General features: G+C 30.3%; 1 protein-coding gene across 2 annotated transcripts; it reads left to right on the forward strand.

Moving 5' to 3' along the window:
- The first annotated feature begins 461 nt into the window (after positions 1-461).
- LOC143051349 (cyclin-dependent kinase 7-like) lies at positions 462-11953 on the forward strand. Of its 2 annotated transcripts, XM_076224288.1 has the most exons (11): positions 462-556; positions 4864-4923; positions 5301-5402; positions 5742-5810; positions 6676-6786; positions 7464-7582; positions 7934-8033; positions 9552-9638; positions 10123-10272; positions 11163-11286; positions 11699-11953. In XM_076224288.1, the coding sequence occupies exons 1-11, from the start codon at positions 497-499 to the stop codon at positions 11725-11727; spliced, it is 1011 nt and encodes a 336-aa protein (XP_076080403.1). In that variant the 5' UTR covers positions 462-496; the 3' UTR covers positions 11728-11953. The 2 variants fall into 2 exon arrangements, with proteins under 2 accessions (XP_076080403.1, XP_076080408.1); XM_076224293.1 differs by lacking the exon at positions 6676-6786.
- Positions 11954-13363: the final 1410 nt, after the last annotated feature.

A 13363-nucleotide genomic window follows, 5' to 3' on the forward strand; every position in this document is an offset into this window, starting at 1 on the left:
TTACCGAAACAAAAGACAGTAATTGTTTTATTCTATAGTCCGAGAGAAGAAAATGTATCTAATGACAAACATATACCAATTTTTTTTTTACATGAAACATTTTACCATAACGTTGCATGTAAAAGCGCGTGAATAACACTTTCTCAGGTGAATATGCTTTTTTATTCAAAATCCAATTCATATAGAGAAACCTACTAAAATAATACCAATATGGAATAAAATAAATTATTGTATATATGAGGGTCTGGATTGGGGGGGGGGTCTGTTATTCTGTATTTAAACTTTTAATTTTCACCCCTTTTTTCTCTCTTCTTCAAAAAATTAACCCCTTTTTTTCTCTAATCTTCATTTTTTAAAGGCATTATTCTTTAATCATTTAACCCCATCCACTCTGTTTTAAAAAACAAACGTTACCTTCCCAATTCGGATATTTTCAAGGTCTTATCCGGATTGCACTCTAAAACTGCAACAGTTTGATCATTTCCTGTTAAAAAATATGGGCATTGATGAAAAGTTGAAAAGATATGAAAAACTTGACTTTCTTGGAGAAGGACAGGTAACTCTATTGATGGCAAAATAATATTCTTGAAACGTAAATCAGGGGATTGTATGCCATCTCTACCCAAACTAAATTTTTTTCAATAGCATTCAGGAAAAAGATTTTTTAAAAATTCATGTTTTTCCTACCATGTATAATTTTTCTGAATATAAATAAGGATTATGACAATTTCTTTAGCCATGTCAAATTTTCAAAATGCAATAGTATCAAAACAACATAAACAACGAATAATAGAGCTGAGCCATTTTGTACGTATACCAAAGGGAAACTTCATGCAAAGCATTATTTATAGGTCATTTCTGGAATCATGTCTTTAATTCACCGGAAAAGATCGTCAATTTCCCATGCTTTTATAACATCATTTACAAGATAGAAGACACGCCTGTATCCCTGCTTTATTAAAAGTTTCCAGCACATTCACAATTGTCATTCTGTAAGATACTTAGATAGTAAAGAAATAATGTTCCGTAAGTACATAATCGTGATTGCCATATGAATGAGGGAGGGTAACCATCCTTTTAGTTTTAATTTACCAAATATTTTGTGCAGTATAAAATAAAACTTTTTCATCCGTTTACTCAACATGTGTTTGAAATTTCTATGCATGCATTTTTATCACGTGGTGATGAAGTCACATGGCAGATTCGTCTGAAAACCGTATAATGGAACTGGCCTATTGTTTCATCATGTTCATTGCATTTAATAGAAAAAGGTGATTTTGTGGCAAATAAAACCAAGATTTTTTAGAAATCCACAGACTTTAAAAAAAAAAGATATTTTTGTTATAAAATTTTACTGGTTTTTATACGACCGCAAAAATTTTAATTTTTCGTCGTATATTGCTATCACGTTGGCGTCGTCGTCGTCCGAATACTTTTAGTTTTCGCACTCTAACTTTAGTAAAAGTGAATAGAAATCTATGAAATTTTAACGCAAGGTTTATAACCACAAAAGGAAGGTTGGGATTGATTTTGGGAGTTTTGGTCCCAAAATTTTAGAAATTAGGGGCCAAAAAGGGCCCAAATAAGCATATTCTTGGTTTTCGCACTATAACTTTAGTTTAAGTAAATAGAAATCTCTGAAATTTTGACACAAGGTTTATGACCACAAAAGGAAGGTTGAGATTGATTTTGGGAGTTTTAGTTCAAACAGTTTAGGAATTAGGGGCCAAAAAAGGGCCCAAATAAGCATTATTCTTGGTTTTCGCACAATAACTTTAGTATAAGTAAATAGAAATCAATGAAATTTAAACACAAGGTTTATGACCACAAAAGGAAGGTTGGGATTGATTTTGGGAGTTAAGGTCTGAACTGTTTAGGAATTAGGGGCCAAAAAGGGGCCCAAGTAAGCATTATTCTTGGTTTTCGCACCATAACTTTAGTATAAGTAAATAGAAATCTTTGAAATTTAAACACAAGGTTTATGACCATAAATGGAAGGTTGGGTTTGATTTTGGGAGTTTTGGTCCCAACAGTTTAGGAATAAGGGGCCCAAAGGGTCCAAAATTGAACTTTGTTTGATTTCATCAAAAATTGAATAATTGGGGTTTTTTGATATGCCGGATCTAACTGTGTATGTAGAGTCTCAATTTTTGGTCCCGTTTTCCAATTGGTCTACATTAAGGTCCAAAGGGTCCATTTGATTTTAACAAAAATTGAATCCTTGGGGTTCTTTGATATGCTGAATCTAAAAATGTACTTAGATTTTTGATTATTGGCCCAGTTTTCAAGTTGGTCCAAATCGGGGTCCAAAATTAAACTTTGTTTGATTTCATCAAAAATTGAATAATTGGGGTTCTTTGATATGCCAAATCTAACTGTGTATGTAGATTCTTAATTTTTGGTCCCGTTTTCAAATTGGTCTACATTAAAGTCCAAAGGGTCCAAAATTAAACTAAGTTTGATTTTAACAAAAAATGAATTCTTGGGCTTTTTTGATATGCTGAATCTAAACATGTACTTAGATTTTTGATTGTGGACCCAGTTTTCAAGTTGGTTCAAATCAGGATCCAAAATTATCATATTAAGTATTGTGCAATAGCAAGAAATTTTCAATTGCACAGTATTCAGCAATAGCAAGAAATCTTCAATTGCACAGTATTGTGCAATAGCAAGAAATTTTCAATTGCACAGTATTGCGCAATAGCAAGAAATCTTCAATTGCACAGTATTGTGCAATAGCAAGATATTTTCAATTGCACAGTATTGCGCAATAGCAAGAAATATCTAATTGCACAATTTTGTGCAATAACAAGAAATTTTCAATTGGAGTTATCTTTCTTTGTTCAGAATAGTAGTTGAATCAACTTAAATCATTGTTTTATACAATATACAATGTATATTTACTTTTACTACCAACCAATCTTCACCATTCAGTGACAACAAGCACTTTATTTTACATTTTAATATTTTATGATGTATTTAAAAGAGTAGTTATTGTTGCAAACTCCATTAGAAATTTGAATTGATATCAGTTTTGGAAAAAGGGAAAGGGGGATGTAAAAAAAAAATGGGGGGGGGGGGGGGGTTAAATTTTTCTCATTTCAGATTTCATAAATAAAAAGAAAATTTCTTCAAACATTTTTTTGAGAGGATTAATATTCAACAGCATAGTGAATTGCTCAAAGGCAAAAAAAAAAAAAATTTAAGTTCATTAGACCACATTCATTCTGTGTCAGAAACCTATGCTGTGTCAACTATTTAATTTTAGATTTAAATAAGTTTGAAGAAGAAATCTTTAATTGATTTGTAAAATTTTGACATTTGTTTTGTGTAAAAAACCCATATAATGTCAAAAATTTGATCACAATGAATCCAAATTCAGAGCTGTATCACGCTTGAATTTTTTGTCCATACTTGCCCCAACTGTTCAGGGTTCGACCTCTGCGGTCGTATAAAGCTGCACCCTGTGGAGCACCTGGTTTTAGAATGGAACAGGGGTGTTGTCAAATTTTTATACTGAACAGATGGGGGAGGCATCGATTTTTTTTGTACAAGATTTGAAAAGTTGTGGATGAGGTTTCATCATGGTCATTTCTGTATTCTTTAATTTTTCATGTTATATTTTCTATAATTATAAATTTTGCCTGTTATTCTCTATTCTTTATATTTTAAAAACCCCATTATTCGATATTATTTGTATTTTTTAGTAGAAGTGGGTAACACTTACTTCAGGTGTCGTACATTAATATCTCTTTTGTCAATTATTTTTTTTTTAATTTTTGCCATGATTTGACTGGTTTTTTGTCGAGCCTTCGACTTTAGTCGAAAAAGCGAGACTAAGCGATCCTACATTCCGTCGTCGTCGTCGTCGGCGTCCACAAATATTCACTCTGTGGTTAAAGTTTTTGTAATTTTAATAACTTTCTTAAACTATACTGAATTTCTACCAAACTTGGACAGAAGCTTGTTTATGATCATAAGAAAGTATCCAGAAGTAAATTTTGTAAAAATAAAATTCCATTTTTTTCGTATTTTACTTATAAATGGACTTAGTTTTTCTGCGAGGAAACATTACATTCACTCTGTGGTTAAAGTTTTTAAAATTTTAATAACTTTCATAAACTATCCTTGATTTGTACCAAACTTGGACAGAAGCTTGTTTATGATCATAAGATAGTATCAAGAAGAAAATTTTGTAAAAATAAATTTCCACTTTTCCGTATTTTACTTATAAATGGACTTAGATTTTCTGCGAGGAAACATTACATTCACTCTGTGGTTAAAGTTTTTAAAATTTTAATAACTTTCATAAACTATCCTTGATTTGTACCAAACTTGGACAGAAGCTTGTTTATGATCATAAGATAGTATCAAGAAGAAAATTTTGTAAAAATAAATTTCCACTTTTCCCTATTTTACTTATAAATGGACTTAGTTTTTTTGCCAGACACAAAACATTCACTCTGTGGTTTAAGTTTTTAAAATTTTTATAATGTTCTTAAACTATCCTGGATTTCTACCAAACTTAGACAAAAGCTTGTTTCTGATCATAAGATATTATTCAGAAGTAAATTTTGTAAAAAAAAAATTTACTTTTTCCGTATTTTACTTATAAATGGACTTAGTTTTTCTTCCAGTTAACATTACATACAGTCTGCAGTTAAAGTTTATAAAACATTTATTAGATTCATAAACTATCCTGGATTTTTTACCAAACTTGGAAGCTTCTTTCAATCAAAAGACAGTATCGAGAGGGAAATTTTTATTGATGTTTTTCCTCATTTTTGTTCAGTCTGCGATTAACAGCAAAAGTAGGCGAGACACTGGGTTCCGTGGAACCCTTACGAATTTTTTTTATTTCAGTTTGCTACAGTATATAAGGCTAAAGACCTTGAGACAGGAAATATTGTTGCTGTGAAAAAGGTCAGTTGTACATACATGTATCAACACATTTAATACATATATTAAAAAACATATTAATGGTTCTACATTTTTTGTACTTCGTAAAATATGAGACAAGATAATCAAATATGATATAAGATAATCAAAATGACTATAAAAATTGACTACAGTCTTGCATATGTCCGTCCTTTTTTTGAGAAGCCTTATTATCAATAGTAGATAATCTAAAAAAGAAATAAAGACAATAACTTACTGATAAAAATAAAATATTCCTATCATATAAATCAACCTCTATATTGTATTGATATATAATAAAATCTCCATTTAGATGTGTGAAACATTAAATTAAATTATTTTTTTATTTCCTAAAAGATAAAGCTCTGTGAAATACATTTCAGATAAAAGTTGGTACTAGAGAGGAAGCTGCAGATGGTATAAACAGGACAGCATTGAGAGAAATTAAACTTCTACAAGAACTTAAACATCACCATATTATAGGTGTAAGAAGTGAAACTTTCATATTAACCTCTATGGATATGTATATATATGTAATTTTTAAATTACAAATCATCCTGCATATGCATTCAACATTTATCATATTTAGCAAACAACAATCTACAATTGACTATATCTGTTCTTTTTGATTTTTAGGAAATATGAATTAAAAAAAAATATACTGTATATGTAAATGAGACAACAACCCCTTAACAACAAAAAAATCTGAAAAGACAACTAGATTGTTTTGTAACAATGATCAACAATGAAATGTTATTTCTTTAAATTAATACATTGCTTTTTTTCTGGATGCTTTTCATAATTGTATTTTGTATTCATTTCAGTTACAAGATGTATTTGGACATAGATCAAACGTCAGTTTAGTGTTTGATTTCATGGATACTGATTTAGAGGTATGATGAATTAAGTTATATGTTTATGTGTTCTTATTTGTTTTATTAATACAAAATATAGCAAAAAGGCAACTGTTTCTACTCATATTTTATGAGAGCAGTTTGCAAGGATCTAGTAGATAAAAACAGACAAGACTAAACTTTAGTTAGTAGAATAACACGAAGGACTAAGGTAAGAAAGATGAAGTTAAACATAAAGATAAAGTAAAAAGATTTTTTTTTCATTATTGACAAAGTAGGACTTCATAGTAGCAAATATTTTGATTCAGATCCCAATAAAAAAAATTTGAAATCTTTATCACATTTTTCAGTTCCCCATTTGACAGATTTATAGCATAATTACTATTTTAATTAGTATCTTTTTAAAAAGTGAAAAAATGTTTTTACTGAGCTTTCCACAACTTAGACCTAGGTAGTATGGCTGCACAAACTATTAGTTTAAAGCGTTCTATATGGTAAAGGACCTGAAAGCTGCATACCTTGTAAGCAGAATCCTAATTATCTCATTTTTTCTTTACCTCATTTTCATGGTTCAGTGACTGATTGGTAGAAAAAAATGACATGAGAAATATTCACTTAATAGTACATACTACTGACTATTTGTTTGTATATTTGATCATATTTCATGCACAAATGGAAAAAATAAAGATATATCTACTTTTGAATGGTCCAACAGTTTATATTATAATATATATGAATATAATCCATAAACCCATATTAAAATACTCTACAAGATAACAAAAGTACACTCTTGTTTAGTGCAGGGAAAAACATGTTTTTTATTCTGTTGACCATTACTCAGTGAAATTAGGTAAATACTTGCTATACATATATTTATTTATTGATTTTACATGATAAATTCCAGATAATAATCAAAGACAATACAATTGTACTTACACCTGGTCATATCAAATCCTACATATTACAGACTTTAAAAGGTTTAGAATACCTTCATCATCACTGGATTCTACACAGAGTAAGATATTGCATATACTAAATGAGGAATATTGTATTGATTTGTCTTTCTTTCTCATCTATATAGAGTGTTTTATTTTGGCAGAATAAAGTTTGGTATGATTGACAATGTGTTTGAAGACACTATATACTTATAGCCATACACATATAAACTTAGGGCAGCAATATAATTTATAGTTTTACTCTTTCAACAAATATTTTCACCCATTATCATGGTTAATGATTATTTTTATGAGAAAAATAAAAGTGACAGGACATGATTTTGCCTGTTGATTTTGGTCTGGGCCTTGGTGCTGGGGTAAATATAGTAGAAGAACCCCTGCATGGATTGTAGATACTTCAAATGTTTTCACACATACAAGAGAAAATGTGCAAATCAAATTTAATACTGTAAATAAATTTATTTTCGCAGATACTTTTTTTTTTAGTATCTAGCCCAATTTGTGGCAACTTAATTTCACAATTTTCGAATTAACTTGATGTAATTGGTCAAGAAAAGATCCAAGTTATTAAATTTTCCTAACAAATTTTTTATTCCCAGAATTTTTTTTCTTACGAAAATAAATGGCTTGCAAAATTAGTTGGTTTATAGAAAAAACTGCAAAATTAGTTGGTTTATAGAAAAAACTGCAAAATTAGTTGGTTTATAGAAAAAACTATCTGCTATCTGTTTTTCAGGACTTGAAACCCAATAATTTATTGATCAATGATCAGGGCTTACTAAAGTTGGGAGATTTTGGTTTGGCTAAATTTTTTGGATCACCATCAAGAATATATACAAATCAAGTTGTTACTAGGTAAGTTTAAAGATTAAGCTACCAGTAAATTTACCGATTCTTAGTGTGTATACTGATCAAGAAATTAAATAAATTGGATTGTTTAACTGCAAGTAATTATACTAAGTCCTAGTGGATGTACACTGAGTGATTGAATCCTGTTTTAGTCATTATGATCAATGAATAGAGATGATCAACAGAGTTAAAATCAATATTATAATGTAAAAAAACACAACTGAAGATAATAATATACAGGAACGATAGACAAAAGTACTGCATTCCTCTGATATTTATATTTATATTACACATTACAATTTCTTTTTTTAACTTTTTTTTTTTGCCAATGTTTAAGTTAAGTTTTTTTCTGTTTAGGTGGTATAGATGTCCAGAACTTTTGTTTGGAGCAAGGCAATATGGAACTGGTGTAGACATGTGGGCAGTTGGATGTATACTGGCAGAGCTTTTACTTAGGGTTTGTTCTTTCTTGATATAGATAAGTGAGTAAGTAGGATATTGACTGACAGATATTTTACCAAGGGTTTGTTTATACTTAATATTGAGTCTTTGGTATTTGGATGTTTTCTGTAAAAACTTTTACTTTAATATGGATTTGTATTATAGACACATTGTGCTGTATTTTTTAGAGAACTTTTACTTTGTGTATTCCCAATAAAATATGAGTTATCTCCCATTAGGTCATTTGAAGGTATTGTGTATTAATATCACGACACAAAACCCATACACAACATTTGACAAAACTCAAAGCAAAAAAGTAGTACTTTTATTTCGGTTTTTAATCTTAATTTCACAGTGAGGCTTTCAGTGCAGAGAAAAAGCTCACACTTTACTGCAAAAATACAGGTACCAAGCAGTATATAAATACAGGTACTGAGCAGTATATAAATACAGAATGTAAACCATGTCTGATAAATACTCTTGTAGTTTTTCCATTAATCTCATTTTAATACATGCATTCACAAACAATAAAAACATTTAGACAATCATGGAGCATATCAAGATAAAACTGATTTACAGGTAGTCCTTTATTGATTTTGAAATTTAGTTAAGATTTAGGTTTTTGACTCACCTGCAACAAAAGTCGTGGAAGGTGAGACATACAGATTGCTTTTCCGGCAACAGCAAGTTTTCTGCTTACTTAGGTTGCAAGAAACTACTTGTAATGGATCATTTATATTTTGTATGAAGTTGCATTAGTATTTGTACATATCTGTTTGACAACTATTTGGAGGACTTGCCCCCTAGGTCATTGTCTAGTGACTTTGAATTAATTAGCAATTTTCAATGAAAAGTTTTTCTGCTTAAAAATCAATAATAAAGGCCCAATCCTGTTATCCAGAAAAATGTCTTTACATCCCTGTTCAGAAGAGAAGATGAAAATACTTTTGGAAAATGATTTAAGATTTAACAGAGGATATTTGAAGAATAAGCCTGAATAATATATAACTTTATAGCATAAAAAACTGAAAAGAAGGTCAAATGTTGACTTAAAGAATTAAATGATATCAAAGCTTTACCTTGATAATGGGGAATAACTCTGAACGTGCTGGCTGAAAAGGAGGAGATAACTCCCAAACTAGCTTGAAGAACGTTAGGAATAAGATAACTTTAAAACTAAGTGGATCAAAATATAACAAATATAATATTTAAAGAGTACTGTGTTTATAGACAAAATTCTTTTGAGATTTTAACATTCATGAACAGTGAAACTTATTCCAAAATGGGATGCATTTATATATAGACCTTTTAATAAGAGTTAAATGCAGATGATGTGTTGTCGGCTGTATGTTGTAAACATTTAGTTAAAATTTGCGAAAACTTATTCACACCTAGATCTGTAATATACATGGCAAATTATACAAAGAATAAGACCATACACCATCAGTTATATGTATTGTTTAAGAAAACTATTCTTTTATCTTAATGAAAATGCTTAAATTGTGATAAATATTTAAGACTTATGATTTTGCAGGTACCATTTTTACCAGGCGATTCAGATTTAGACCAGTTAAGTAGAATATTCCAGATGTTAGGTACACCATCTGAGGAAACATGGGCAGTAAGTATAGAGCTAACATTATTTCAGCAGATACATGTACCTTTATACAGGGTTTTCATTTTTTTCAACCCCCTTTGTGATACCTTTACTTTTTATAAATAAAGGTAATCAAGTAAATCATAAGAGGAATCAAGGACAATAGCGGATATGATAAGGATTATTTATTCCTTTAGATATAGAATCGGTGAACTTACAAATGTTTTCTTATACTGGATGTTGACTTAACAACAATAGAGCCCAGAGCAAAGATGAGCACATGAAGAATGCTTGTGAAGTTTTCACATATTCCCAGGCTATGGTTCTTGTTTTATAATATTTAGTATGACGTATTTACTTAACCAAATGTATAATGAGTTTAAGATATTCTCTGGATCCGATATTAGATTTTATCTTACAGACTAATAGAGACTGAAAGATCTACTAAACTACATGTATGTGAAGTTTAAGATATTTTCTAGGGAATGATCTATGTTTATTATTACAGAGTATGAAAGATTTACCAGACTTTGTGAAGTTTAAGGTATTCCCTGGGTATGATTTAAAAGATGTGTTTATAGCTGGAACAGAAGATTTACTATGTATAATGAAAAAACTACTGGCCATGGATCCACTACAGAGATGTTCAGCAACAGAGGTATATATAAAATGCTGCTTTGTTGATTAATGTCAAATGTTGCTGTTGATATAGAGAACTCATTAAAGAGGTCATATCTCTTGAAAGGTAACTTTTGGAATTCCCAATGAGCAACTGCTTAATAAAAGTCTAACTTGTAAGTAGAAACATAGTTAATAGAAAGGAATCAATGAGAAGTTTTCATTTATGACACAAAACTCCACACATAGCTGACAAGGAAAATTAGCTTTTGTTTCATCTCAAAGTCACTGTGGACCTTTCAACTGACAGTAATTGTTTTGTTAGCATTAAATGGGTTTTAATGGCAGTAAAAACAATTGTCTACAGTTTTGGACAAGACTTGACCAGCAATCACTTATTATAGGTTAGTTATTCTCTATGCATTTGGTCACAGAATAGGGGATATAATTTAAATTTTAAAGTAAATTTATACATTTTTGTTAATATGTTAGATAAAAAATTTTAAAAAGGCAATACTCTGGACAATTATTTAGATTTTGTTGCAAACATCAGCTTATTTTCAGAGGAACAATTCTTACTATAAAAGCACCAGTGAGACATATATCTATGTCTACAGTTTATTTCTGTAAATTTACACCGTCCGTAAAGTACAAGATATAAATAAACTGCATCGTACAAAGTCTATCCAAATTATTTTTGCAAAGAATTGCTAGGGATTACTTAAACTTGCAGTGAGGTTATTGTTTTTTTTTGCTCCTTGTTGAATGCTTTACTGTGACTTTGAGATGAAGAACAGCAATAAAAGCAATGTGACTTTTGCATTTTTTTGTGTTTTTTGCTGTGCATGTACTGATTTTGTGTGTGACATGCATGGACGGATATACCATAATCTTTGTTTTTCCATTTCACTGATATTAATTATTTTTCAGTCATTGAAAATGGATTACTTTAGTAACAAACCTCCACCAACACCAGGTCACCTGTTACCTAAAGCAGGAAAACCACCAGAGCAAAAACCAAACTTAAAACGCAAATTCACAGGACAAGATTCAGGTGAGAAAACATTTATTGTTAAAATTGCTTGGCTTCCAAACCTATTACCTATAAATATACATTTCATAAAAGGTTTTACAGTTGCCTATAATTGCTTACATGCGCTTCACTACACTTTGGTGTATAATTTCAAAGACGATCATACCACATCTCCTTATTTTTAATTTTCAGGTTGAGGTTGATTGTCATGGATCATTGATAATGTTAGGAAAAAAATAATAGTTAGGTTTTTAAAATGTCACCAATAATTTTGTAAGAATATTGTAAAATTAGATTGTGTGGTTAATTCATCTTGTCTCTAGAAACATATAATGGAAAATGGCTGTATTTCCAAGAAATTTGTTGAATATCATTCAGTGATAAACAACACAAACAACTTTTTATTTGATTTGTTTATATTTTTATATTACAGTTGGACTGGTAAAGCGACTTCAATTCTGAGTACAACATAAATCAGGTTGAAATGGATCTTAAATCATACAAGTGTCTTAAGATTATGCCTGAACCCATATAGGCAGAAATATGTAGCACATCAACAAGGAGCAAGTCTTTCAGTTTGAAGACAAGTTTACTGTATAAGAATGAAAAAAATTTCTTAACAAGATGTTTGATTGAAATAATTGGTGCATTATTATTGTTTGTTAATAAATGTATAATCTTGTGTAAACCAGTTTTATTTTTGAATGATATTTATTTTAATTTTCATGTCAGTGGGGATGAGATTTGTTTGTTATTTTCCTATGGTGGCAATTGAATGAACATGAACTTGTCTCAATGTTGTTTATGATAAGTTCGGTTCAGTTCTAGGCTATCTGTTCCCAGTTTTTGTGGGTTATGTGTTGCTCAGACTTTAGTATATATGTTGTGTTTGTATACTGCGGTTTGTCTTTGTCTTTTTCCGATTTTTTCCCCCATGGAATTATAAGTATGTTTTTGATCTAGAATCCTTTCCATAACAGCATGAACTACTTTTGTTGGTAATAATACTGAATGATTTACCTTTAACTTGTTTGTTATCGGCTATTGATATTAGTGATTTTAGGCTCACTCAGTCTGTCAGAGGCCTTCCTATGAGGATTAAAATAAAATAAAAGAGTTCTTAATTACTTGCAGGTGTATGATTCCAAAAAAAGAAAGTTTAACTATTAACAAGAGGCTGTCACAACGACAGTAAACCGGATTTATTAACATTTATTTGTGTCCTGGCAATATCACAAGAACCATTACTGATGAATGGTGAAAGTGAAAATCATCAATATCAAATTTGACCTCCATTTTGTCATCAGTATCAACATATTAAAATTTGAAAAGCTTAGATTGAATGGTTCATGAGTAAATGCAACAATGTGAATGGAAACGCCATTTTACGATCTTTCAAGAACCATAACTCCTGAACGGTAAAAGTCAAAATCGACATTATTGAACTTGACCTCTATTTTGTCATCAGTAACAACATATAAAAATTTCAAAAGCTTTGGTTGAATTGTTCATGAGAAAATGCACGGACACCACTGGAAACACCATTTTCAATCTTTCAAGAACCATAACTCCTGAACGGTAAAAGTCAAAATCGACATTATTGAACTTGACCTCCATTTTGTCATCAGTAACAACATATTAAAATTTGGGAAGCTTTGGTAGAACAGTTCATGAGTAAATGCACGGACACGACTGGAAACTCCATTTTTCAATCTTTCAAGAACCATAACTCCTGAACGGTAAAATTCAAAATCGTCATTATTGAACTTGACCTCCATTTTGTCATCAGTAACAATATATTAAAATTTGGGAAGCTTTGGTAGAACAGTTCATGCGTAAATGCATGGACACGACTGGAAACTCCATTTTTCAATCTTTCAAGAACCATAACTCCTGAACGGTAAAAGTCAAAATCGTCATTATTGAACTTGACCTCCATTTTGTCATCAGTAACAACATATTAAAATTTGGGAAGCTTTGGTAGAACAGTTCATGCGTAAATGCACAGACACGACTGGAAACTCCATTTTTCAATCTTTCAAGACCCATAACTCCTGAACGGTAAAAGTCAAAATTTCCATTATTGAACTTGACCTTC

The sequence above is a fragment of the Mytilus galloprovincialis genome, chromosome 1 (assembly GCF_965363235.1).
Source record: "Mytilus galloprovincialis chromosome 1, xbMytGall1.hap1.1, whole genome shotgun sequence".
NCBI classification, from domain to species: Eukaryota; Metazoa; Mollusca; class Bivalvia; order Mytilida; family Mytilidae; genus Mytilus; species Mytilus galloprovincialis.